Here is a 24,756-nt window from a genome sequence, read left to right on the forward strand (position 1 = left end):
CAAATGCTTTTTCTGTACCTATTGATAATGATCATATGATTTTTCTTCTTTAGCCTGTTTATGTGATGGATTACATTAATTGATTTTTGAATGTTGAGTCAGCCTTGCACATCTGCGATAAATCACACTCAGTCATGGTGTATAATTCTTTTTATACATTGTTGGATTTGATTTGCTAATATTTTGTTTAGAACTTTTGCATCTATATTCATGAGAGATATTGGTCTATAGTTTTCCTTTCTTGTAATGTCTTTAAATGGTTTTGATACTGCAGTAACGCTGGCCTCACAGAACAGATTAGGAAGTATTTTCTCTGTTTTTGTTTCCTGGAAGAAATTTTAGAGAACTGGTATAATTTCTTTCTTAAATGTTTGGTAGAATTCACTAGTCAACCTTTCTGGACCTGGTGGCTTCTGTTTTGGAAGGTTATTAACTACTGATTCAAATTCTTTAATAGATCATAGGCCGATTCAGATTGTCTGTATTTCCTTATGTGAGTTTTATCTGACTGTGTTTTTTGAGGAATTCCATTGTGGTCTGAGAGCAGAGATTGTATAGTTTCTGTTCTCTTAAATTTGTTAAGGTATGTTTATGGCCCAGAATGTGGTCTATCATGGTGAATGTTCTATGTGAGCTTGAGGAGAGTGTGTATTCTGCTGTTGCTGGATGAAGTAGTGTGAAGATGTCCATTAGATCCAACTGATTGATGGTGCTGTTGAGTTCAACCATGTCCTTACTGATTTTCTGCCTGTTCCATCTGTCCATTTCTGTTGGAGGGTGTTGGAGTCTCCAACTATAATAGATTCATCTGTTTCTCTTTGCAGTTCTATCAGTTTTGTCTCACATATTTTGATGCTCTGTTGTTAGGTATGTGCACATTTAGGATTGTTATGTGTTCCTGAAGAATTGACTCCTTTATCATTATGTAGTGCCCCTCTTTATCCCTGATTTTCTTGCTCTGAAGTGTGTTTTATCTGAAATTAATATAGCTAATCTGGCTTTCTTTTGATTAGTGTTAGGATGACATAGCTTTCTCTATCCCTTTACTTTGAATCCCTTTACTTTGAATCTATATGTGTCTTTATAATTAAAGTAGTCTTCTTGTAGGCAGCATATATTTGGGTCTAGATTTTTTAAAATCCAGTCTGATAATCTTCGTCTCTTTATTGGTGTATTTAGACCACTCACATTTAAAGTAATTATTGATATAGCTGGATTAATATTTACCATATTTATAACTGTTTCTATAATTGCCCTTGTCCTTTGTTTCTTTTTGTCTTCCACTCTTTTTCTGTTTTTATCCTGTTTGGTGTTCTCTGACCTCCCCAAATCTGTGGGTTGGTGTCTGACATTAATTTAGGGGAATTCTCAGCCATCATTACTCCAAATATTCTATTCTCTCGCTTTTCTTCTCCTTGTATTCTTATACATATGTTAATTGTAATTGTCCCACAGTTCTTGGATATTCTGTTTCGTTTCTTTCATTCTTTTTCTCTTTGCTTTTTAGTTTTGGAAGTTTCTATTGACACATTTTCAATCTGAGACTTTTCTAGGCTGAGTCCAGCCTACTAATGAGCCCACCAAAGGCTTTCTTCATTGCTGCTACAGTGTTTCTGATTTCTACCATTTCCTATTGATTCTTGCTTAGAATTTCCATCTCTCTGCTTGTCCATCTGTTCTTGCATGATGTGCAGTTTTTCCATTAGAGCCCTTAGCATATTAATCATAGTTGTTTTAAATTCCTACTCGGCTAATTCTCAAATATCTGCCCTATCTGATGCTTGCCCTATCTCTCCAAACAGTTTTTTGCCTTTTAGTGTGCCTTGTAATTTGCTGTTGAAAGCTAGACATGATGTCCTGGGTAGAAGGAACTTAGGTATGAGGTAAATAGACCTTATTATGAAGCTGTATGTTTGTCTGGCTAGGAGTTGGGCTGTGTTTACTGTTTGCTGCAGCTGTAAATGTCAGATGACAAAATCTCCTTTGGTGTCCTTGTTTTTGTCTTCTACCGTTTTGGGGTTTTCTTCAAGATTCCTTCTCAGCTAGGGTCTGAGGCCTACTGTTCTTTCAGTTGCAATCCCCTGTTATTATACAGGAGCCCTGTTGAGGGGGGAGGTAGTCTATAGTCCTATGGCTTGGTCTCTGTTTTAGTGAGGCTGTGCCCCTGGGCTGTGAGCTCCACCAGTGCTTCTCTGTTTTGTTTTGTTTTCTCCCCTTTAGGAGAGACAGAAAAACCAGAGGAGGCAGGAGTTGGGTGTTTCCCTTCCCCTAGGTGGTTAGGCTCTGGTAAAATGGTTTTCCTTGAGGAAAGAGCTTTGTTAAGGATAATAGAATGCTCTGGTCATAATTTTAAATGGTTTCTTTTCCCTTCCCCCTGTCAGAAGCAAGAAGGGATTGTATCAAGTCTTCACCCTGAGAACCCAGTGGGGCTTTTGGAGGCAAAACTCAGGCCAGTATGGGGACCCCTGTTACTGGGCCCCAGGATTTTTTCTCTCAAGCTGGTCCATGTTCAGCCTCCAGCACTTGCCTGTTCCCGTTTCCCCTCCAGAGTGTCTGGTCCTGGCGAGCTGCGATTCTCAGCATCCGTCTGTCTCTCTAGTGTTGGAAGCATTGTTTTTCCTCAATTATCTGATGGATTTAAGAACAGCCATTAATTTTCAGTTTGTCAGCTCTCTTCTTCTTGTGAGGATGGGAGTGGTGACTTCCAAGCTTTTTACATGCTGGACTGAAACCATAAATCCCACTTTATCCCTTTTTAACAGAGAACTTAAATATGTGACGTAATGAATGACTGAGAAAGGTTGAGTATAAGAAGTCTGTTCTTGGGAAGAAATCAGTAACCTATCAAAAAAAAAAAAAACAACCCTGAAACATTAAAAACCTTGTGTTTTTTAGTGCGGTGCAGATGGAAGCCCAGCAGGTGCAGCGCTGCCATTCACGGGCTTCCACCCCCGAGGCCCTGCATCATGGAGCTTTGCTGAGCCCAGTGCCTCGTGCTCAAGTGTGACAAAATAAACCTGTTTACTTTGTGTCTTCCTCCATTTTGTGCCGTTATAACAGAATACCACAGCCTGGGTAACACATAATGAACAAAAGTGTATTTCTTACGGTTTTAGAGGCTGGGCAGTCCAAGGTCAAGGGGCTGCATCTGGTGAGGACCTTCTTGTTGTGTCATCCCATGGCAAAAGGCGAAAGGGCAAGAGAGAGAGGGAAGGGGGCTGAACTCATCCTTTTAGTTAGGAACCCACTCGTGCAATAACAAACCCACTCCTGCAGTAACTGCATTGATCCGCTCAAGAGGGCGGAGCTCTTATGGCCTAATAACCTCTTAAATGTCCCACCTCTTCACACTGTTGCATCGGGGATTAAGTTTCCAGCACATGCTTTGGGGGGACACATTCAGACCATAGCACTTCATTTCTCAGCTGTGTTACCTTTGCAGTTTATGAAGTTTGTTTTTGGTAGGGTTGTGCGTGGTGCCATTGTTTTCAGTTTCCCCAACAGTGACCAGGAAACACCAGCCATCCCCGTTTTAGAGTCCAGATTCTACCAAAAGTAATTTTGAGATGCCTTTTGCAGGACTTTTGATGACAGCCTTGAATACAGAATAGTAGGACATGTGGGAGGGTTGTCCTCAGCCAGGAGAGATTTCTATAAAAATCCAGGACTCACATCCTAGAGGCGGGCTTTCACGTGAGCCGGATGGAGCTGCCTGGTGGCCTGAGCACGAGGCACTCAGTCTGTACTCCCTGCGGTGGCCGTGGTGGTGTTGGCTTGGCTCCCATTTCTTATGGCACTTTTTCCTTCACTTTCTTTCAGTATTTAGGTCAGTTAACGTCCATACCAGGATACCTGAATCCTTCCAGTAGGACTGAAATCCTGCATTTCATAGACAATGCAAAGGTAACCCCACCATCTTACCCCTGTGCCCTGTCCTTTAGCCTGTGTGAGCCCTCGGTCCCTTTACTCTTGGCCTTGTGGCTATGGGGGAGGACCCAGTCCTGTCACATTATGGGTGCACTTGACTCTTGACTCTAAAGACTGTTCTTCAGTTTGAACATTAACTTTATCCTCCCGACTTGCTCCACATGGTTTTGGGCTATTTCCAAAATTTATACTTTCAAGATATTCCAAACCACGTGCCATAAGTCTGAATCTAAAGGCAGTTCCAGAAGAATCCTCCAAATGGTTGAATGCATCCCTGGAGTAAGCACCACTGTGCTGAGGGGCACAACACTCACTTTACTCACTTAGCGCTGGTCACGTGTGGCGTTGGCCAGCAGGGTGCTCCCGGGAGAAGAGCCCACTGCCAGCCCGCAGCTGCGTCCAGCATTTCTGATGCCGTGTGGTTCCTTCCAGAGAGCCCACCAGCTTCCTGGACACTTGACTCAGGAGCACGATGCTGTGCTCAGCCTGTCTGCCTACAACGTCAAGCTGGCCTGGCGGGACGGGGAGGACATCATCCTCAGGGTGCCCATCCATGACATCGCTGCCGTCTCCTACGTTCGGGATGACGCCGCACACCTGGTGGTCCTGAAGACAGGTAGGAACCTGGGAGGTCCTAGGTTCCACGGAGCCAGCGGCAGGGTGTGAGGGGTCACAGTGGGTCTGCCGGGACCACACACCGTGTTTTAGGTAGCCGTGAGCACTGCCAGTACTGACTCTTGGAGCCGTGAGGTCACCAGCTTGGGTGAGCTCTGAGAACAGTCCACAGAGAGCCTGTGAATCTGGCTGGGGTCCCTGTGGTCCCAAATCACATAGGTGGCTCTGGAGGGGTTCATGAAGGTGGCTGCTGCTCTACCTTGTCATCTGTGTTAGCAGTAGCTTCGACCTGCACACACCACATGTACATGTGTGCATGTGCACACACACTCACACTGTCACCAGGCATGTCTGAGTGAGACCCCCTCTGTGCCCCGATTATCTCTTGTTTTCCTTCGTGGTGTTAGTGAGCATCGACTGTTTAATGCCAGGCATTAAGTTAGGCTGAACAATATGAAGCTGCCGATATTTATCCATTTCAATCTATAAAAATGGCAATTTAATATGGCTCAAATTAGTACAAATTATTTGACATGAATTGTCTCATTTGATTTCTATAACAAATCTATAAGAAGGATTCCACTTATTTCCACTTTACAGATGGAGTAACTGAGAGCAGAGAGATGAACTTGACAAAGGTCACATAGCTGGTAAATAGTGTGGCTGGGCTTGAGCCGGTTCCGTCTGGCTTAAGAAGGTTTGCCTAGTAACTACTTACAATCACACTGCCCGACACCGCGGTGACCTCCTGTTTCCCTACCCTTGGGTCCCTGTAGGAGGCCCTGGGTCTGGGGTGTCCTTAGGGACAAGGAATGAGGACACTGGCTTCTGACCGGGTTCCTGCAGGTGTCTAAGCAGGTAGAGAGGGGAGACAGGCCCCCTTTGTGACCTGCGCTGCATGACAGTTTCTCAGCTTTGGTCATTAGAACAAATTGCTGAAGAAAATAAATAACAGATTTTTTAAAAGAGAGAATGAACTTCATAGGAGAAACTTTTCAAAAATAGATGAACAACAGGACTCAGATCTTTGAAAGAACTTTTGATTTAAAGGAAGAGATTAAGTCCCTGTGTCCTGGCAGTAGGACACAGGGTCTCTCCATCCGCTCAGGTTTATGGAAAGGCCCCTGTGTTACGGCAGGCGTGCGGTTAGGGTTAGCAACGGACACTTCCCGGCACGCAGACTGGCAGGCGAACAGCTAACGTTTAGTCAGTGCCCACTGCCTGCAGGCACATCTGTATGCCTCTGTGGACCCAAGGTGTGCTGGCAGTTGGGACAGTCCAGGGGGGGATCGTTGTGGGAGAGGGGCAGGTCTGGCTGCAGGAGGGTCCACGTGGCAGGAGCTGCTTAGAGGGCGGTGACTTAGGTGGCGCTGGTGGAAGCAGGGTCATCTGTGCATCTGCTAGAGCAGTTGCTGTATGACGCAGGAGAGGTCCACGTTCACTGTCTGTGTCTTTAAACTGCCATCCTGCTGCCTTGAGAAACCGCATAGGCATGGGCCAGGGAGCCAGCGTTTTTAAAAATGTTAAAAAAGTAAAGAGAAGCAAGTGAAATTAGTTTCAGTAATATTCTATTTAGCCCTCTATATCCAAAATACTATCATATAATCAGTAGAAAATCATTGCGCTATTTAGCTTACTTTCTTTGTGCCAGGTCTGAAGCCCCGTGTGTAGTTTACACTGACAGTTCAGTGTGGACTTGTCACATTCCACATGCTCAGTAGCCCCGTGGCCAGTGGCTGCCTTAGGGACAGAGTAGTGCCCGGCATCTCACTGTGGGGCTTGTGGAGCTGTCCCTTACGGAGCCCTTGTCTGCTCGTGTACCAGCCAGCTGGCATCTGGCCTGCAACTGGCCCGGTTCTTATCTCCCCAGCAGCTTCCCGGTTCTGCCTTTCTGTCCCCCCTGTATTGGGCCTGGCACTAGGGGCACTTCCAGGCTTTGCTTCTAGCCCTGAAGTCCTCCCAGGTTGTGCTAGCTCTTGGAGCCCTGCTTTCTGGACAGGGGCCTCCCTCTTGCCATTGGGGAAGCCTGGGGTTACCCCATGTGTCACATGAGAAACTTGTTTGTCTGGGGAGGCCCTGGGTAGGGGATTAGGAACAGGACACCAGGATCTGACCATCTCGATTGGCACCTGGACTTTGTCACTCACATACTCTCAGGCCCAGCCCTTCACCCCCCACCATGCCTCAGTTTACCCATTTGTAAGAAGGGAGTGCCTTGGGCCAGAGCACATGGAAACCTCCTGGCGGTGGACTATTCTTAGGATTGTGGTCTATTGTATATAAATTTGAACCATGTGAAATTGCAGGATGACACAAGAAAGCTCTGGTGCCCCGGAGCTTAGGGCTTACGTCTGTTCCCGCCCTTGTTTATTGAGGCAGAGGAGGGGAGGGGACCTGCCCAGAGGGTGTGCCTGGTGCAGGCCTGTCAACCAGGTCGTTTGGCAGCCACCTGAGCCAGGTAAAAGTCCCCTGCAGCATTTTAAAAGCAGCCCCAGCCAGTGCCTCAGGTGTACTTGCACTTGTCCTCCTGCACTAACCTGAGATGGTGTTGACTTCTCAGCCCAGGACCCGGGCATCTCCCCCAGCCAGAGTCTGTGTGCGGAAAGTTCCAGAGGCCTCAGTGCAGGCTCCCTGTCAGAGAGCGCAGTGGGGCCGGTGGAGGCATGCTGCCTGGTCATCCTGGCTGCGGAGAGCAAGGTGAGCCCGCCCAGGCCCCGCCCAGACCCTGTTCGTGACCGGGCCAGGCCCACGTGCCCTGCCTATCCACGCCCGGCCCTAGCCCGTGCCTCCCCCTGCCCAGCTCTTCCCCGGGCCCTGCCCCGCCCTGCCCACAGCTCTGCTCCGCGCATGGCTGCATTCCAGGTCCCGCCCAGGCCCCACCCCGGCCCCTCCCTCCCTAAGCCCCGTCCCTGAGACTGGCACCACTGGCGCCGGCGGACGTTTTGCTCGTCATTCTTCTCTCCAAGGTGCCTCCCCCTCCTCTCATGCTGACGGGAACGGGCGGTGGTGGCCACCTGCGTGGTGACCGCATCCCGGCCCCGCCTGTGTTGACCGTGCTCGCAGATTCCTCACAGCCCGGAAGAGCCCAGGGCTGGGCATTTGTGGGTTTGGGGCTCCCCTCAGCCACCCAGAGGGTCACTTAACACCTTTCTGTTTAATTTCTGTACCTGTAAAATGGATAATAGTGACCTTGCACCTTAAATATCCTCCAGTCAGGGTTCCCCAATGCTGGCGCTGTTGCCGTTTTCAACCTCTGTGTTGGAATGCAAAATCACCCCAGACGAGAGCCCCTGCTGTCCACAGCACACTGTTATAAAACCGTTTACAGCTGTTAGAAACGCCTCTGGGTGGGCTGTGATCCTGGTGGTTTCTTCTCTCCCCCCTTTCCCAGGCTGGGGAGGAGTTGTGCGGGTACTGACAGGGTCAGGTTAACGGGACGAGGAGGCGGGGCAGGCGGCTGACACCTGTGCCTGCACAGTCCCCTCATACCTGCAAGGCCACACCTGGGCCACCATCTGGTCCTGGATCAGTCCTAATTGGCTGGGTCTCCTTTTTGACACCCTTTTGGGCAGTGAAAGGCAGAGGGACACTTGGTTCTGGTCACTCATATTTATTGAGCACCCGAGACATCCCGTGTGCCCTGGGAGTGGCCCAAGAAGGCGCAGTGCCCGGCCCTGGCCAGACTGACAGAGTGGCTGCTGTCCCCCCACTGCAGGTGGCTGCGGAGGAGCTCTGCTGCCTGCTGGGCCAGGTCTTCCAGGTTGTTTACACGGAGTCCACCATCGACTTTCTGGACAGAGCGATATTCGACGGGGCCTCCACCCCGACCCACCACCTCTCCCTGCACAGCGGTACGTCGGTGAGGGCGGGCAGCGGGCAGGGGCAGGGGCAGGAGGGACTGCTGCAGTGGCCCTCACTGCCCTGTGAATGACACCGGGAGCAGTTAGCACAGTTACTGTGGCGATGTGGTGGCCCTTTGTTTCCAGACTTCACTGCGGAGTTTAATCAAGGCACAGACATCACCCCTCCTTCAGGGAGTTGTTTTGAGCATAAATGCCGGGCCAAGATATGGTAGCTTCCTGGTGTAAGTCTGGCGGCCATGAATGCTTTCTCTGGAACCACACATGGCTACCGTCACTTCACCTAACTCAGAACAAAGACAGGGCCAGGGGAAGGCTCCTAGCAGTGGGGCATGTTAGAGAATCCAGGAGGCTGAGAGGGGCTCTGGGGAACCTCCCGGTCGGCAGGCCCAGACCACGGCTGTCCGCAGCGTGAGGGCTCCTGGGGCCGTGGCCAGACGCACGGGGGCTGGAGAGTGGGGAAGTGAGGGAACGCTGAAGGCTGCACAGCCGGACCAGCGCTCAGAGCCACCACCTCCTGCACGCCACACGTAGGCTGGTTGCGGAGGAGTTTCAGGAACCCTGTAGTCTATACAGAATCACCGCGTTATAGACAAGCTCACTGGAGCTAAATCTTCTGAGCACCAAGATCATCTAATTTTCAGATTTATTGGTTATTGAGGATTAATGCTTTGCATAAAAAGAAAGATACCAGAAATAGTGCAGCTCGTTGCCTGCAGTTTCTTCTTTTTAGCAAGATAAGTCCCAGCCCCCTAGGCCTCCCCCCTAATTCTCACATCTCAGCCAAGGGGCTAAACAGTGGAGAGGCGTGGAGAAGCCTGTACCTGGTGTGAGGGCAGCGGTCAGCGCCTCCTCCCTTTTTCTGGGCCAGAGCCCCGTGTGGCATCTCACGCCCTGCAGAGTCACTGAGCACTCAGGCATGCTCTTTTTTCGTTTTTTGAGACAGGGTTTTGCTTTGTCACCCAGGCAGTCATAGCTCACTGCATTCTCGAACTCCCAGGCCCAAGTGATCCTCCTGCCTCAGCCTCCCAAGTAGCTGGGACTACAGGTGTGCACCACCATGCCTAGCTAATTTTGGTAGAGACGGGGTCTCACTGTGTTGCTCAGGCTGGTCTTGAACTCCTGGCCTCAAGTGATCCTTCTGTCTCAGTGTCTCAAAGTGCTGGGATTACAGGCCTGAGCCACTGCACCCATCCCAGGCATGCTCTCTGTCCCGCTTAGTCCTTGACAACCCAGTGAGATAGGTACAATCCTTATCCCCATTGTAGAGATGGAGAAGTTGAGGCTTAGAGGTGAATAATTTGTTCAGGGTCACATACTGCATGAATAGCGGATGGTTTATCGAGCTGTAGTTAAACATTCAATTTTAGTGTGATTGGTTTGGCCCATGTGCATTAGAATTCCCAGTAGGGTCTTTTTTTTCTTTAATACATTTTTTTACTGAAAAGTACACAGATGATAAGTGTGCAGGTGAGTGAGTTTTTGCAAAGGAAGTGCATGATGTAACCCCCCTACTCACACCCCTTAAGTGGGCTTCCTGCCCCGCCAGCCTTATCCAGGGACCTCTCCCTGGGATTCACACATGCCTGTGCACACAGATGTCACACATAACCTGGGTGTACATGTCCTCTCCTTATTTCTGCCTCAGGGCTTTGCCTGCTGTATTGGTTCTCTGCTGCTGCTGTAACAAATCACCAAAACTCAGCAGCTTAAACAACACAAGTCTTTCTCCTACGGTTCTGTAGGTTAAAGTCCAGTATGCTCTCAGTGGGCTAAGAGCAAGGTGTCCACAGGTGTTCCTTCCGGAGTCTCCAGGAGAAGCCGTTTCCTCGCTTTTGGCTCCTGGGGGTGGCTGTGCGCTTGGGCTCTCCGCCCTTCCTCCGTGTGCACAGCCAGCCCGGTGGCATCGCCCACCGTCATCTTCCTCTGACCCTCAGCCTTCCTCTCCCACGTTTCAGGCCCTTGTCATCACACGGGGCCCACCCACATAACCCAGGGTCATCTCCCTATTCCAAGGTCAGCTGGTTAGCACCCTAACCAGCCATGTGCGCAACATGTAACAAGTTCTGGAGATGAGGGGTGACAGCCTTGGGGCCGTCATCCTGACTGCCATGCTGACCTCGTGTCCACTGCCATAAATGTCTCTCTTCTCTCCCGTCCTCCCCCTGCTGCTCCCAGTTAGTCTTACACTCTACTCTCCCCAAGACTCACCTGCCTCTCTCAACGCTTCTTCTCGCTGCCAGAACTGGTGTTGAAATGTCCCTTTGCTCAGGTTTGGAATCGAGAACTACAGTCTGTCACATAGACCTAGTGTCAGTTTTTGAATGTTACCCAGGTAGCTGCTCTGTGCTAGACCCTTTGCTGGTCTGAGGGTCTTGGGAGTCCCGAAGCCTCGGATGTGCCCCGGCTGGGGGTCAGACTGCTTGGTTCTGCCTGACTTGTGTGTGACCTGGGTCAAGCTGCACAACCTCTCTGACTCAGTTCCTCATCCTCAGGTGAGGATGGGCGACAGGTGCCTGGGTTAAAGAAGAAAAAGCCCAACTGGTCCGAGTGCTGTGGTGTTTACAACTAATTGAGCGCAACCAGTTACAGATTCCTTTGTTCCTTCTCCACTCCCACTGCTTCACCTGACTAGCCTTAAAAAACAAAATCATTAAAAAAAAAAAAAAAGACAAAGCCCTTGATACCCTGCCTGGCACACAGCCCCAGAGGCAGCTTTCCTTGGCTTTGACCATGGGCGATTCCTCTGTGGACTCCAGCCGTGGACTCTAGCCTCAGCAGGCTCCTGGGCAGGGGCCTTGCCCTGGGGCACACAGCACTTTCCAGGGCACGGATGGCTCAATGACAAAGGACTGCAGGGTCCCTGCTGGACTTGAAGTGCTTCCCCATCATGTATCTGAAGGTCATCTTGGGTTTCTGCGTCTTCCTTACAGACGACTCTTCTACGAAAGTGGACATTAAGGAGACGTACGAGGCAGAAGCCAGCACTTTGTGAGTACACGTGCCCTGAGCCCCAGGGCTGAACAAGCTTCAGACATGTTGCCTGATGTTGTCTGGGCTCCGCCCAGTTGGCCCCCAAGCTCACCTCATCTTTGCTGAGCCCAGCACCCCAAACTCTCCACCCCCTCCTGGTAGGCTTCTAGAGCCCTTGCCCTCCCTCTGGTCTCTCCCTGGCCTGCCCGGCTTCCTGCGGCCTCTGGAGTGACCTTGTAAAGGTCACATTGGATGGTATCGTTCCTCTGCCCAAACCTGCTGAGGCTGTGGCCTGCCAGCCCCGTGCCTGCCGCCTGTCCCCTCCGTAGCAGCTTAGCCCAAGCTTTGCTTTCCTGCCACCCCTCCCTGCCTGCCCGGCTCCAGGCACTTCCCTGACCAGTCTGTCCCCCGGGCCTCCCTCCCAGCCCGTTGCCCCCAACAGCACTGCCCACCCCCCTGGCCCACGCATTCCCTCCCTCCCTCAAAGCCTGTCTGAAAGCCACACCTTTGGGGTGACCACCCTCCACACCTGGCCAGCTGTCCTTTTGTCATCATTTTTGTCGTCCTTGTCATTGTCATCATTGGTCACTGACGTTTCTCTGCTCAAGAGCAGGGATCTGCACACACCTGGCACTGGCTAGGCTCCCCGAAAGCCGTGTGGGATGGAGGGGTCGGGACGCCGCCCGCCCACATGCTGCATTCCCTTGCAGCTCCTTCCCTGACTCCGCGGATGCAGGCGGAGTGTCGCCGTTGTCCTTCTACATTCAGCCGTTATCCCACGGCAAGACGGTCAGCGAGAGCGAGCTGAGCGCCAGCGCCACGGAGCTGCTGCAGGACTACATGCTGACGGTAGGCCCTGGGCAGAGAGGGCGGCAGGAGGCGGTGCTGGGACACGCTTCTTCCGGCTTTGGAGCTGACGGATGCCTTGGGCACACCCGGTCGATTCTGCCTGTGTCGCTGCCTTTTCCCAGGGGCCAGTCTGGAGAGCATGAGTGGTGGGGCTGGACCACACCAGCCCGAGTCCCAGGAGGTGGGGGATGGTGGGCCCCGGAAGGCCACCAGCCAGACACTTTCTGCTCGTCATATGAAGTTTTGTCACTGAAAGCTTTGTCTTCCTGATCTGCCTGTGTTTTGTGTCCTGAAGGCATCAACACTGGCCCTGGGCCCCAGGTCACCCACTTCCAACCCCGCCCTGCTGACTCCTGTCCGGGCCCCCTGCCTCCCGCCCACTCCGGAGAGGGGCTGGTGTTCCAGCGCAGGGGCCTGGAGCTGCCGGGTGCCTCCGTCTCCTCTGGGTGGCCCCCACACCGGGCCTGACGGGACGAGGACGCGCTGTGGGCATTCTGACCCCACAGCCTGTGCAGACGTGAAGCTAGAGGCGGCCAGCGCGCGCTTGGCGCGGGCTCACACGGCTCTGCGGCTGTGCCCATCGTGCCTGCTGTGGGAGCTCCGCCCGGGGTTGGCGGCCGTGGCAGGGTGGGGCGGGGCTGCCAGATCTCGCCCGCTGTGCCCAGCCCAGCACCTGGCTCTGCTTTCTTGCAGCTGCGCACCAAGCTGTCGTCGCAGGAGATCCAGCAGTTTGCCATGCGGCTGCACGAGTACCGCAACGGGGCCTCCATCCATGAGTTCTGCATCAACTTGCGGCAGCTCTATGGGGACAGCCGCAAGTTCCTGCTGCTCGGTGAGCAGGACCCTGAGAGGGTGACTGGCCCAAAGCTTGCTCGGGGAGGCTGTCCCCTCCTGGGAATGTGACCCTGGGTGGGTGGGGGCTCCATCAGGGATGGGAGTTTGAACCAGAGATGGTCATCAGAGTGCAGGGCGAGGCCAGGGGACCTGCTGTGACTACCCAGAGGGCTCTTCCCAGGGACTGCCAGGGACCATCAGCCGTCCTTCACTCTCCTGGAGCCCTTGAGCTGAGCTGGGAGGGCCCTGCCAGGAAGCAGCAGAGAGTTCCCCGGAGCGGGGCTGGGAGAACGAAACCCTGGGATTTGAAGGAGTGCTGGAGCGCAGTCAGGGAGGTGTGGTTTTGGGAACTGTGTAGGAGTTTGATGGGCGGAGGCAAAGATACCTCTTTGCCGAGCAGGTGGAAGGACTAACCTTTGCCAAGACCCCCAAAGAGCTCACCACATTAGATCAGAGCAGCTGGCAGGCTGGGTGGTCTGGCCTGCCTCACACAGCGGGCCTTGGCCTTTCATCTGCCTGGCAGAGTCAGCTGTCAGCCTCGTACCTTGCAGGGACAGTGACTCAGCTGTGGTTTCCCCTTCTGCTGATGCTTAGAGCGTGGCGAGTTGGTGGTAGCTAGTTGAGGGTTCCTGAGTCCTGAGCTTGTGCCCTGAACAAACCAAGGAAGGAGGGTGTGTTACCCTCATCCCAGCCGGGAGCTCACGGGAGGATGGAGGGCTGCAGGCCGGGGCAGGCGGCCCTGTCTAAGCGGCACCCCACCCCTTCCATGCTAGGACCTGTGTCTCCTCCTGCCATGGGCTCTGCCTGCCACCTGCGGCAGGGGTAGAGGTTCCGAGAGACACCTGCATAGGAGGGTGGCCTTCTAAGTAAGGGTGGTCCCCTGTCCTGGGCCGTGGCAGGGAAACGGCGAGTTTTGGTGTGAGGCCTTCCTCTGAGAGACTGCACCCTCATTGCTGGGTGCCAGGAGGCAGCTTCAAGGACTGCTGTGGGCCTCAGCTCTCTTACCTGTAAAATGGGAGCTTCGTGAGGACTGACAGAGAATGAGAGGCGGTCATGGACGCCCGGTGCTGGCGCCCTGAGGCCAGGAAGGGCGGGTGTGCCGGAAGCAGTGAGCTGCCCAGGGCCCGCAGTGCCTGTGGGAGTTGGGGACCTACCCCGACCACCTGGGCAGGGCACATGCCTTCCACCTCAGTAGACAGACGTGGTAAGCGTGGTGTGCGGTCTCCCAGGCTGTGCACCCAGGGGCAACTGCGGCCCTGTCCCGGGCTCTGAGCCCTGGGAGCAGAGCGAGCAGGCCGAGCCCACCTGGAGGTGCCATGCTGCACGTCTCGCGTCTGCAGGTCTGCGGCCCTTCATCCCTGAGAAGGACAGCCAGCACTTCGAGAATTTCCTGGAGACCATCGGCGTGAAGGACGGCCGTGGCATCATCACCGACAGCTTCGGCAGGCACCGGGGGATGCTGAGCACCACGTCCAGCTCCACCACCAATGGGAACAGGGCTGCAGGCAGCTCCGACGACCGGTCGGCACCCTCTGAGGGAGACGAGTGGGACCGCATGATCTCGGACATCAGCAGTGACATTGAGGCGCTGGGCTGCAGCATGGACCAGGACTCAGCGTGACAGGTGGCAGGCGGGGAGCACCCACACCTTCTGCACAGTTCAGCCCCTCCCACTTGCTGGAGCCTGGGGAGGAGCTCCAGGCACAGGTGGCCCCGGCGGCCCAGGTCCTCCACTGTGAAGGAGCCAGGCGTTGCCTAGGGACACACACCCCAGTGCTGGGTAGAAAGCTCTGGGCCTCATCCGCCGGGGCTCTGCCAAGCCCCGCACCACGTACCTGTCTGAAGAGGACCAGGCTGAGCTGGCAGGGAGAGCCACTCCTGTCAGCCAGGGCCTTGGACAGCTGTCGGTTTTGCACATGATGTTCCTATTGTAACTCTCAGAGAACTTAAAAAGAAGTTTACTGCAATGTGAATAATTTAATCTCTGGTTGCCAAGCATGTTTCTGATCCATTTGGGTAAAAGCCATGGGTGCCAGGATGGGTGTCCATTCTGGCCTCTGTCCCTGGGGCCACATCTGCCCTGCAGTGCCTAGGGCTGGGCACAGTGGTCGCAGGGGGCTGGGTTAGAAGAGGCAGCGGGCTCGTGCCACAGGAAGGACCCAATTTGGGCTTTGGCAGTATGGTCGTGGGACATGAGCAAGTGTTCTGGGGCCTCTCGTGGGTGGCAGGGACCCCTTGATCATTACATCCCATGCACTGAATCCTCTGAGGACCCTAGCTGTGCCTAAGGGCCCCTCTCCCTGCACCACTGCTCCTGCTGACCGGAGTGTCATCTGCCAGACTCTTCACTGGGGCCCAGGGTCCAACTCGCAGAGTCCAGTTCGCTCCTCTGCTGCCCCTCCCCCCACCCTCGTCCCGTCCCTGAGCCCTTCCCCTCAAGCCCTGTTGGCTTCATTCTTGCCTTTACCCTTTGGGCCCCTGCCAACCTTCCTGGGGACATGTGGAGGGGATGGGGGGGAGGTAATCTGGGGCAGCTTGTCCTGGGCCTCTCCTTCCACTAGAAAGTGGCTATACCCCTGCTGAGACCCCCAAGGGTACATTCAGGAAGCGCCCAGGCTGAGGAGACTGGACGGTCACATGCCCCTCCTGCCCAGGCTGGGGGCCGTGTCCTGCTGGGCAGAGAGGGCTGCACATGCCCTGGCACTTCCCTGGCCCAGCCTGGGGAGGGAGGAGGCAGAGCCCCAGGGGCTGATGGATGCTCCAGTTGTGTATAGGCCAAGCCAGAGGGTCCAGAGTGTCCCTCCCGCGCCTTCCAGAACAAGATGGTTGGGTCTGTGTGGTACCTCAGCTTTAGGACAGGAAAGTGGCCAGGACAGTGTTTATAGGGAGAATTCCCTCTGGCCTGTGTTGTCCTAGAGCTTCTCACTTATGTGCCTGGGCCATGAAGGCAGAAAGGCTCGTTGTTGTTGGAGTCGTCTCTAGGTTTACATGCAAATGGGCCTCTTGGAAGCACCAGGAGAGACTGAGGACAAACCAGAAAGTCCTCTGGTCTCCTGCCCCTCCCAGAGCCCACCCTGTGCCGGAGCGGGTCACAGTGCCAGCCCAGCCTCTGCACGCACTGATCTCGGCCATTTGTGGGCCTTCTACGTGGACAGTCCTAGGAGCCACACGCCTGCCCCTTCAGGGCCCCTGTCCCGGACGTGGCCCCACAATGTGGATCGCTGGTCTTTGGCAGCAGAAAGGGTAGAGGGCACGCAGCAGAGCTGGGCCGAGGGGACACCAGGGAGTGATGAGGGGGCACCGGGGGCGATGAGGGAATGACAGAGATCAATGAGGGGGCGCCAGGGGGTGATGAGGGACTCCAGAGGACGATGAGGGAACAAAAGTTCAATAAGGGGACATCCGAGGGTGATGAGGGGACACCAGTTTATTGAGCAGCAGAGCTGGGGGAAGGGGCAGGGTGGACCCAGCTTCAGGTCAGCAGCTACATGGTCAGTTCCTGCGGAAAAACGCAGACAGAGAGGGTCATGTTGGGGGAAGTGCCACCACCCCCAGCAGAGCCAACAGCGGTTTCTCTCGGAGGCCCTCAGGGGCAGGGAAGGAGCCAGTGCTTGCTCACCATGATGGCATTGACGATGTCACTGTGGTTGTCTCTCAGGGCCCGCACAGCCTTGGCCCTGGACACATTGGCTTGGGCCATCACCAGCTCGATGTCGCGCAGCTCCAGCCCTGCCTCATCCACCTGGGGTGGGGGGAGCAGGGAAGTGGCTGGAGCTGCCCGAGGCCCCTGGGCCAGAGCCCTTCCCTGGAGGCAGGCTCCTCCAGGCAGACCCCTCCCATGCAGGGAGCCCTGGACCTCACCTCCTCCTCCTCCTCCTCTTCTTCCTCCTCACACTCTGGCCTCACCCGGGCCCTGGGTGCTGACTCAGGGACCAGGACAGAGGGCTCTGAGGGCACCTTGAACTTCTCGGCTGCGGCTTTGTGCACTTGCTGGGACAAGTCCTCAATCTGCAGCACAGGAGACAGCTGTGTCAGCAGAGCCCATACACTCCCTGTGCCCCTGTCCTCCCCATTCTGCAAAGCTATGGCCAGGACCGACCTTGGCCTCACCGAAGACCACATAAGTGTCTGAGGCCGGGCTCTTAAAGACATCAGGCTTGGCGATGACAAAGAGGATGTTCTTGGACTTCTGGATGGTGATCCTGGTGACTCCTTGAATCTGCCGCAAGCCCAGCTTTGACATCGCCTGGGAGCAGAGGGCAGAGTTGGGCTCTGAGCTGGCGTCAGCCCGAGTTGGGGGAGGAAGGCAGCACAGTGCCCAGGAAGGCAAAGAAAGGCTCTACTAGAAACTTCCCAGTGACCCTGGGTGGTCAGTCCTTCCCTGTGTGCAAGAGGGGGCCGGCCTCAGTCTGTAAGGGCTGTCTGCATGTCCAGCCTCAGCTGTTTGAGGGCAGGTGTGTGGGTTACTGGCATTGACCTAAAGGCCTCCTCATGGGTGGGATTTCATTAGCCATGGAGTGTGACGGGTCTTGGTAAGGACGTTCCCCTACGCAGACAGTCCCAGTCCTGGGGTCCCAGCAGAGAGCCCCCAGCCCACCTTTCGGGCCTTCTTCTCACTGCGACTCTGCTTGGCTTTGGCGATGGTCTCCTCACTGCTGCCTGTTGGGGCCTGGGGAAAGGTGAGGGCTGAGCATCCGTGGGTGGGTGTGGAGCCCTCCCAGAGGCCCACCCTCTCCCCTGGACAGGGCACCTGGGCTGGGCACTGCGTGGTCTGGGGTGCCGAGATGTCCTGCTCATCTAGCTCGGCTGATGACTCCTCGTGGCTGTCCGAGTGCTGGCCTGAGCCCGGGGCGCGAGGTGAGTCTGGGGAAGGGGACAGGTGTGAGGATGACCTCTCCCTCCTAGGGGCAGGGCCCGGCCACACTGCCCTGCTGCCACATCAGGGTTAGAGAGCAATGCTGGCTCTCCATGATGGAGCATGGCGTCTGGGCCCTCCCAGAGGCCCCCCAGCCCAAGACAGCTGCCCCAGCCCTGGGGGCCCCACCCCATGCTCCTCCTCACCTTCCTCCAGGCTGTCCTCATCCTCTTGCTGCTCAGAGGCTGGGAGCTCTTGAGGGCCAGGTGGGCTTCGGGGCCCAGAGCAAGGAGGCACTTGGCAGGGGGGCGAGATCCGCAAGGCCAGGTCTTTGGCTTCTGTGGGGGCTGCCCTGGGGCTTAGGAGGGGAGAGTGGGGCGAGAGGCTGACCCGATGCCCAGTCCCTGGAGGCTGTGAGGTTCCTGAGACAGCAGCAGCTGCTGGCCGGGCTCCTGCCTCAGGCTGTGGGAGGCCTGGAGAACCTGGGGGCTCCTCGTCCTCCACGGAGTCTTCCTGGGGGCCCTGGCACGGGCAGGGGGCAGGGGGCTCCAGTGGGGGTGGGGATGCCCTGGCAAGGACGCCAGGAGTAGAGGTGTCAGGGCCCGGGAGCCTGTCCTGGGGTGCACTGGGCAGGCCCCTGGCAGGGCTTTCTGGGGGCTGTGGCGAGGAGGGGCTGACGGCCCTGGGTGCTGCCTGGGGCTGCTCACCGCTGTCCAGGCCCTGCGCAGGCTCCAGCTGCTGGGAGGGTGGTGTGGACATGGGGGCAGGCTCTTCAGGACAGCCTCTGTCCAGCCCAGACGCAGTCCCTGCTGGAGACTCTGGGCAGGAGCCCAGACCGGCCTCGGCGGCCACAGCTGTGGGAAGCCTGGGTCCAGGAGTGGGCTCTGGGTCCCTTCCCTCCCTGGCGGGGCTCAGGGGCGGTGCCTGGTCAGCCTCAGGGCAGGCAGCAGGATGTGCCTCGAGAGCTTCCCCTGCACCTTGGGGTGCTGCCCCAGGTCCATGTCCCTGTGCCGGTGGCTTAGGACCTCCTTCCCTCTGGTTCTCAGCCCCCAGGGCCTCCTTTGGAGCTGAGTGGGGCTCAGCTCCATCACCTGTCTGCACCGGGGCTTCCAGACATGCCTCCCACTCGGGCACAGAAAGGTCTTCGGCTAATTCCTCCCCAGCACCAGAGGCAGGCTCGGGAGCAGCAGGGGCCTCCGTGCCCAGGGTGGGACATGCATCTTCACGTGAGGCCCAAGGGGCCTCTGCGTCTGCAGCTGGCTCTGGGTCGTCCTGTTGGACCTGGTCCGAGGCAGCAGGCTCCACGCCTCCAGGGAGGGCTGCATCCTTCTCGTCAGGTGCTGGCCTCAGTCCTTGCGCCACACCCACTTCTTCCTGGGCCACGGGGGCCACGGGCTCTGTCTCTGGGGCACAGCCTGCTTCTGCCTGCAGGGCCTGAGGGGTGACCGCAGCTACAGGCTCCTGGCCTGAGGAGGGGCCTGCATCGGGCAGGGGCAGAGGTGCTGCCATGGCGCAGTCCTCGGGTAAGGGAAGACCCTCTTCAGCCTGCGGGGGCACGGGCGTGGCTGCAGGCCCAGGCTTTGGGCCTGAGGGGAGGCCTGGCCCTCCTTCTCCCGTCAAGTTCTGAGCAGGGTCTGGGCACAATGTGAGGCTTGCTTCTTCCTGCGGAGTCGCAGGTGTTTCTGCAGTGACAGGCTCCCGGGAGGGCTGAGGCGTCGCCCCGGCAGCAGGGGCCTGTCCAGCTGTGGAGTCTGCTTCTTCCTCCCCAGCCGGCGTGGTCACCCTGGTAGCCGCCCCCACCGGGAGGGCTGGGGCTGCCTGCAGAGCGTGAGGGGTCACAGTGGCAGCAGGCTCCTGGCCTACGACGAGGCCCTCTTCTGATATTTCCGAAATGGACTCCTGGCTTTGGGTGAGAGGGGCCTCTCGCCCTGAGACCTCAGGAGCAGCCTCTGGGCCCTCGAGCGCGGCCCCCTCCTGAGCCTGCGGCCCCTCGGGCCCCCCTCCGCCCTCCTCCGCCTCCGGCGCGCTGTCCCGGAGCAGGACGGCGGGCTGGGCGTGCGGCTCCCCGCTGTACAGCCTCTCGTCGTCCGCCCCTGCGTAGGAGGCCGAGTCCGAGTCGGAGCAGGCCCCGGAGGTGTCATCTCGAAAGGCAAAGGCTTCGTCCATGCCCTCCATGATGGACAGGTCAGACAGGGACTGCAGGAAGGAGGCGGACGTGGTGTCCTCATCACCCTCCCCAGCCGGGTCCCCAGCTGGGTCGGGAGCCGCGACCTCCTCCTCCTCCTCCTCTTCCTCCTCCTCTGGGGGCAGTGGCGTCACCTCCACCGCTTCCACCTGGAAGATGAGGCTGCCCTGGAAGGGCAGGAGGGCTGCAGGGATCATTGGGTCATTGGCCAGGAAGTCTAGGTCGAAGAAGTGGCCCTCCTGGCCCCAGGAGGAGTCGCTGTCTGCTGAGAGGCTGGACTCGGAGGACGGGGGCCCCGGGGGCCCGGCAGGGTGCAGCTCTCGTTCTTCCATCACGGACCCCGTGGGAGAGAGGCCCCAGCCCGAGGGGAAGTCCAGCCCTTCAGCGGCAGCCAGCAGGCCGAGGGAACAGGAGGGTGAGGAGGCCCAGCTGTCCCCATCAGCCGTGATGTAGGAGCCCGAGGGCGAGGCTGGGGATGAGTCCAGCAGCTCCTCCAGCAGCTCCGCCTCCGAGTCCCAGGTGTCCCTGTGGGGCCCTCGGCCAGGGAGCAGGGCATAGGTGGTCTTGGTGGGGGTGGAGGGGGGCGTGAAGTAGGAATCAGGGTCTGGGGGAGGGGAAGGCACAGAAGGATCATCCTGAGAACATGACTCGGGAGGCGGGTTCAGGCTTGCTCGCCCACCACCCTCCCAGTCCCTGAGCGCTGGCTGGGCAGCCCTGGGTGACCGGAGGGCCTGGCACGTCTCCTCGCCCATCACAATCCGGGGCTCCAGGGTGGCTGGGAGAGGAGCCTCGGCGGGCAGAGCCTGGGGGGGCAGGCCCTCCGGGAGGAGCACCGGGCTCGGGCTGCCCTCAGCGGGGTCCGCCCAGGCTGAGGGGGCCCCGTGGGGCCCTGCATCCCAGCTGGCCCCCTCGGGCTGGGGCCGGGTGCCCGGCTTGCTGGGCAGGAACGTGAGGGCCAGGGGACTGGGCCCTGGGGTCAGGACATGGGGCTCCCGCTGGTCCCCTCTTGGGATGGTGGCAGCAGCTGCATCGCAGGGAAGATCTGTGGAGACAGAGAAGGACATGAGGCGCCCCGGGACGCACCTCAAGGCAGGGACCAGGCCCGGGGAGGTGGATTTCCCAGGAAAAGGGCTCAGAGGAGAGCTGACAGGAGGGCCGAGGAAGGCAGGGAGGAAAGGAGCAGAGGCCGTGCGGGCTCTGCTTGAGGGAGACGTCCCAGGAGTTTTGACAGGGCAGACGGCAGCTGATGGTGGCTCTGTGGAGAGCTTTGAGGGGAGTGTTGTTGGGTGTCATTAACGGACTTGCCCGGCAGCTCTCTCAGGACACTTCAGCAAAGACGCAGCTAGCATTTCTGTCTCTTTGCCTGTTTCTTTCCACACAATCAGTGCGGTGCAGCCGGGCTTGGCAGGACAGGCAGTGACCAGAATCTGACCTCCTGCCAGATGAACACGTGAGGCAGGAAGGGGCTCGCAGGATGCATAGCTCTGGAGCATTCTGGGTCGCACCCTGCTGTGAGGTGGAGGTCTCGCCTCTCTGGCTCATCTCTCCTATCCTTGCTGCCTATACTTAAGGCCACCCTGTCAGGGGCTCACCGAGGCTCTACCCCCGACCCTGCTCCCCTCCCCGCTCCCTGTGGCCAGAGAAAAGGGGAAGCCAGGGGTCACCGCATGCGGCCAAGTTTCTAGAGAGCAGAGATGAGTGTCCACCAAGGCTGAGTTGGAGCATCCAGCCAGAAGGGCAGTGGTGGGCAGGGATGGTGACCATGGAGTCCAGCGAGAGCACAGGACAGCTGTGCAAGAGCCAGTGGGAGCCTCTGGCGGAGTCTTCTCCGTGGTGACAGCCACCCCATGGTGAGCACAAGACCCCTCTCCAGGGCTGGAAGCGCCCATCCTGCCCTGCGGCCCATCTCTGGGTCCCTGGTGCACCTCCCCACCCAGACCCCAGGCAAGACCTCACCGTCAGGCCACAGTGCTCAGTAACGCTGGGCCGATACCTCCAGCTGAGAAATGACTCCACACGCACCAGGAAGTAACGTGCATGGGTCAGAAAGGACTTAGGGGACTCAAGGAGGTGGAAGAAAACCCCTCTGAAGTTGCAGCACACCACACCGCTGTGGTTTTCTGCCTCCTGTTCTCTTACTGGCCTGTGTTTTATCACAGGTGAGATCACACTACACAGTTTTGAATCTAGATGTTTGCGCCCAGCATAATCTTGTGTTTTCCTGTGTGCTTCAAATGCTCACAAGCCTCATTTTTAATGTCTCTGTGACATGCCCTCCCTCACCTGGACCAAAGCCAAGAACACCTCTGTTTGAAGCATTGGACTAAGGCCCTCCTCCCTCCAGAGCCCAGGCCAAGTTCTGCCGGAGAAGCAGGGAGGGGCAGCGCACAGGGGCTAGTTCTCTGGCCTGCAGATGCCTGCCTGGTGATTCTTGCTCTCCCATGCTCACTAGTGACAAGGAAAACATCCCCTACACCTCAGCTGTCTCATCTGCAAAGTGGAGCCGGGATTAGAGGTAAAGCTGAAGACGGCGGTGGCCCCCTTGCCAGGCTGCCCCATCTGCCCTCAGCAGCATCAGAGCCCAGGGCCCTCAGCCACCAGCTGGGACTTTTCACTCAAGGGTTTTGCTGCTGGGATGCGAGGGCACCCAGAGAGAAGGGGGTCCTTTGGGTCCACGAATGCCAGACACCCAACACCAGCAGTGGGTGTGGCTCTGGGGCATCACTGGGTGCCCTGAGGCTGGGTTCTTGGCTCTGGCCCCAGGCGTGGCCCCCAGGGCAGGGGAATGGCAGAGCTGGGCCAAGGGCGGAATGGAAGGGAACCAAAGGCTAAAGGAGCTCATTCAAGGTCACCATACAAGCCAGAGCAGAGCCAGCACAGGACCCTGGGTCTGGGGAGTCCGGCCTGTACTGCCTGCCTCCCACTCAGAGTAGATCCAGCAGCCTGTGTCACCTCTCGGTCAGGCCCCAGGACCCAGCACTGGTCCCATGGCCAGGTGACTTTTCATCCACAGCAAGGTGCCCTTGGCCCTACCCAAACCACACATGGCCGACCTCCATGGCGGGGCCATCCAGGCTCTGATTGTTCCCAGGTCCAGGTGGACCCATCAGCCTCCACCAACGGTTGCTGACCCAACCTCTCCAAGGACCACCAGGGCCACTGCTAACCAGGCCACCTCCCCCAAGGCCTCCCACCTCCCAGACTCAAATCCACCCTTTTCCTGACAAACTGGTCCTGCCTCTGAGCTGCCCCAGGCTCCAGCCAGTCCTGCTCCTCCCTCCAGAACCACGACCAGTCCTGGCCCTGGATAGCCTGGGTGCAGCTGAGGACATTCCCGGTGGGCACCTTCAGAGACCCGCTGCCCTCCACTCCCCCAACCCACCGCCTTTGGTCCAGAGCAGCCCAACCGCGCCAGGTCGGCAGCAGGGTGCAGACAATGGGGAGCAGCGGACAGGACACAAGCCCCCACGACCCCCGGGTCAGAGGCCAAGGATGCAAGCCCCATGTCGCTTCTGGCTTGCGGAGGGCACTCCCTGCGCCCCCCACCCTTACCTGCGATTCTGGTGAGGGGGAGGGCAGGGTTCACGTGGAGGGAAGGGCAAGGCTGGAAAGAGCCCGAGGGGGGAGAGCCAGGTGGGCGAGGCGGATGGGAAAGGGAGCGGGCCGGGCAGAGGCGGGGATGGAGCGGGAGCCCCGGCTGGGGAGGGGAGCGGCCGGAGGGAGGGAAGAATCGGCGCGACCTCACCTGTGCGGGGCCCGGGGCCGCCCGCTTCAGGCAACAGCAGCTCGGCACGGGCAGCCTCCCCGGGCATGGCCTGGCCGTGCGCCCGCCAGTCCCTCGCCCCCTCGGTCCCTCCGTCTGTCGGTGCCGCCGCCCCGCCGAGCCTGCGCGGCCGCCGCCCCTCGGCCAGGCGGTGGGGGGAGCGGATGACGTCAGCGCGGCCCCGCCCGCCCGCCGCCCCCAGTGAGCGTGCGCGGCGGCGGCACTGCGGCGCGCGTGGGGGGCTCCCTGCGCGCCCTCACCCGCCCTGCCGCGGCCTCGCTCTCGCGGTGCCGGGTCGGAGGGGCGACAGGGCCGCGTGCGCCCGGCCCCGCCTTCCCCGCAGCTTTCCACCCCGGTACGGGGGAGGGGTTCGGGGCCACCCCCGAGGGTAGCATCAACCCTTAGCTGGGAAGAGGCGGGGGTGTCCCCAGAACCTGGAGTGCGGAGGCCTGGGAAGGTGGTTGCGGATCCTGGGAGCGCGGGCTGGGAGCGCTTCTCGGGGAGGTGGCGGCACCGACTCTCCGCGCCAGCACCCCCGCCCCGCGACTCCCCGGCCCGCCCCCGCCCCCGCCTCACTCCATCTACGCCCCAGCCCCCTGCGGCCACCGCCGGCGGCTGACTGGGAAGAGGGCGCAGGGCCCGGGGAGGGGAGGGGGCCCCGCCCAGCGCCTGCATCCAAAAGGTGAGCTGGAGCTGCAGCTCCAGCGTGATTGGTTGATCGTTGCAGTCGTCGGTCTCCGTGGCAACCACCTCCTGTCTCCATGGCAACTGGAGATGGAGCCGGCGAGAGCACAGCGGGGAAGGTGGCCAGGATGGGTCTCCAGGTCTCCCCGAAACTTAGTGATCTGATCCCCCCGCCCCCAGTTCTCTAGACAGTGGAATAAAAAGGGAAGAA

At 57.8% G+C, this 24,756-nt stretch overlaps 2 protein-coding genes across 4 annotated transcripts in view; one reads left to right on the forward strand and one right to left on the reverse strand.

Annotated features, from left to right (window-relative positions):
• Positions 1-15,053, forward strand: part of CCM2 (CCM2 scaffold protein) — a 56,400-nt gene extending 41,347 nt beyond the window's left edge. For all 3 annotated transcript variants that reach the window (XM_045565372.1, XM_045565373.1, XM_045565371.1), the window contains 8 exons: positions 3,820-3,903; positions 4,360-4,543; positions 7,103-7,239; positions 8,258-8,393; positions 11,336-11,393; positions 12,086-12,224; positions 12,918-13,056; positions 14,399-15,053. In XM_045565372.1, coding sequence (XP_045421328.1) covers positions 3,820-3,903; positions 4,360-4,543; positions 7,103-7,239; positions 8,258-8,393; positions 11,336-11,393; positions 12,086-12,224; positions 12,918-13,056; positions 14,399-14,679 — 1,158 coding nt within the window. In that variant the 3' untranslated portion in view covers positions 14,680-15,053. The remainder of the gene's footprint in view (positions 1-3,819; positions 3,904-4,359; positions 4,544-7,102; positions 7,240-8,257; positions 8,394-11,335; positions 11,394-12,085; positions 12,225-12,917; positions 13,057-14,398) is intronic.
• A 1,414-nt stretch (positions 15,054-16,467) lies between these two features.
• NACAD (NAC alpha domain containing) lies at positions 16,468-23,970 on the reverse strand. The gene is made up of 8 exons (XM_045565375.1): positions 23,844-23,970; positions 18,120-21,140; positions 17,809-17,921; positions 17,656-17,727; positions 17,158-17,304; positions 16,920-17,066; positions 16,678-16,800; positions 16,468-16,557 (listed from the first exon to the last, which is right to left on the reverse strand). The coding sequence occupies exons 1-8, from the start codon at positions 23,908-23,910 to the stop codon at positions 16,543-16,545; spliced, it is 3,705 nt and encodes a 1,234-aa protein (XP_045421331.1). The 5' UTR covers positions 23,911-23,970; the 3' UTR covers positions 16,468-16,542.
• Between the last annotated feature and the right edge of the window lie 786 nt (positions 23,971-24,756).

The sequence above is a fragment of the Lemur catta genome, chromosome 11, assembly GCF_020740605.2.
Source record: "Lemur catta isolate mLemCat1 chromosome 11, mLemCat1.pri, whole genome shotgun sequence".
In the NCBI taxonomy this organism is placed as follows: domain Eukaryota; kingdom Metazoa; phylum Chordata; class Mammalia; order Primates; family Lemuridae; genus Lemur; species Lemur catta.

Bases quoted from the DNA above. Each gene is read 5' to 3' on its own strand.
- NACAD (XM_045565375.1), bottom strand. From the start codon at position 23,910: ATGCCCGGGGAGGCTGCCCGTGCCGAGCTGCTGTTGCCTGAAGCGGGC. The intron at 21,141-23,843 runs GTGAGGTCGCGC...CTGTCTCCACAG, and splicing joins CGGCCCCGGGCCCCGCACAG to ATCTTCCCTGCGATGCAGCT. The intron at 17,728-17,808 runs GTGCCCTGTCCA...ACCTTTCCCCAG, and splicing joins CCACGCAGTGCCCAGCCCAG to GCCCCAACAGGCAGCAGTGA.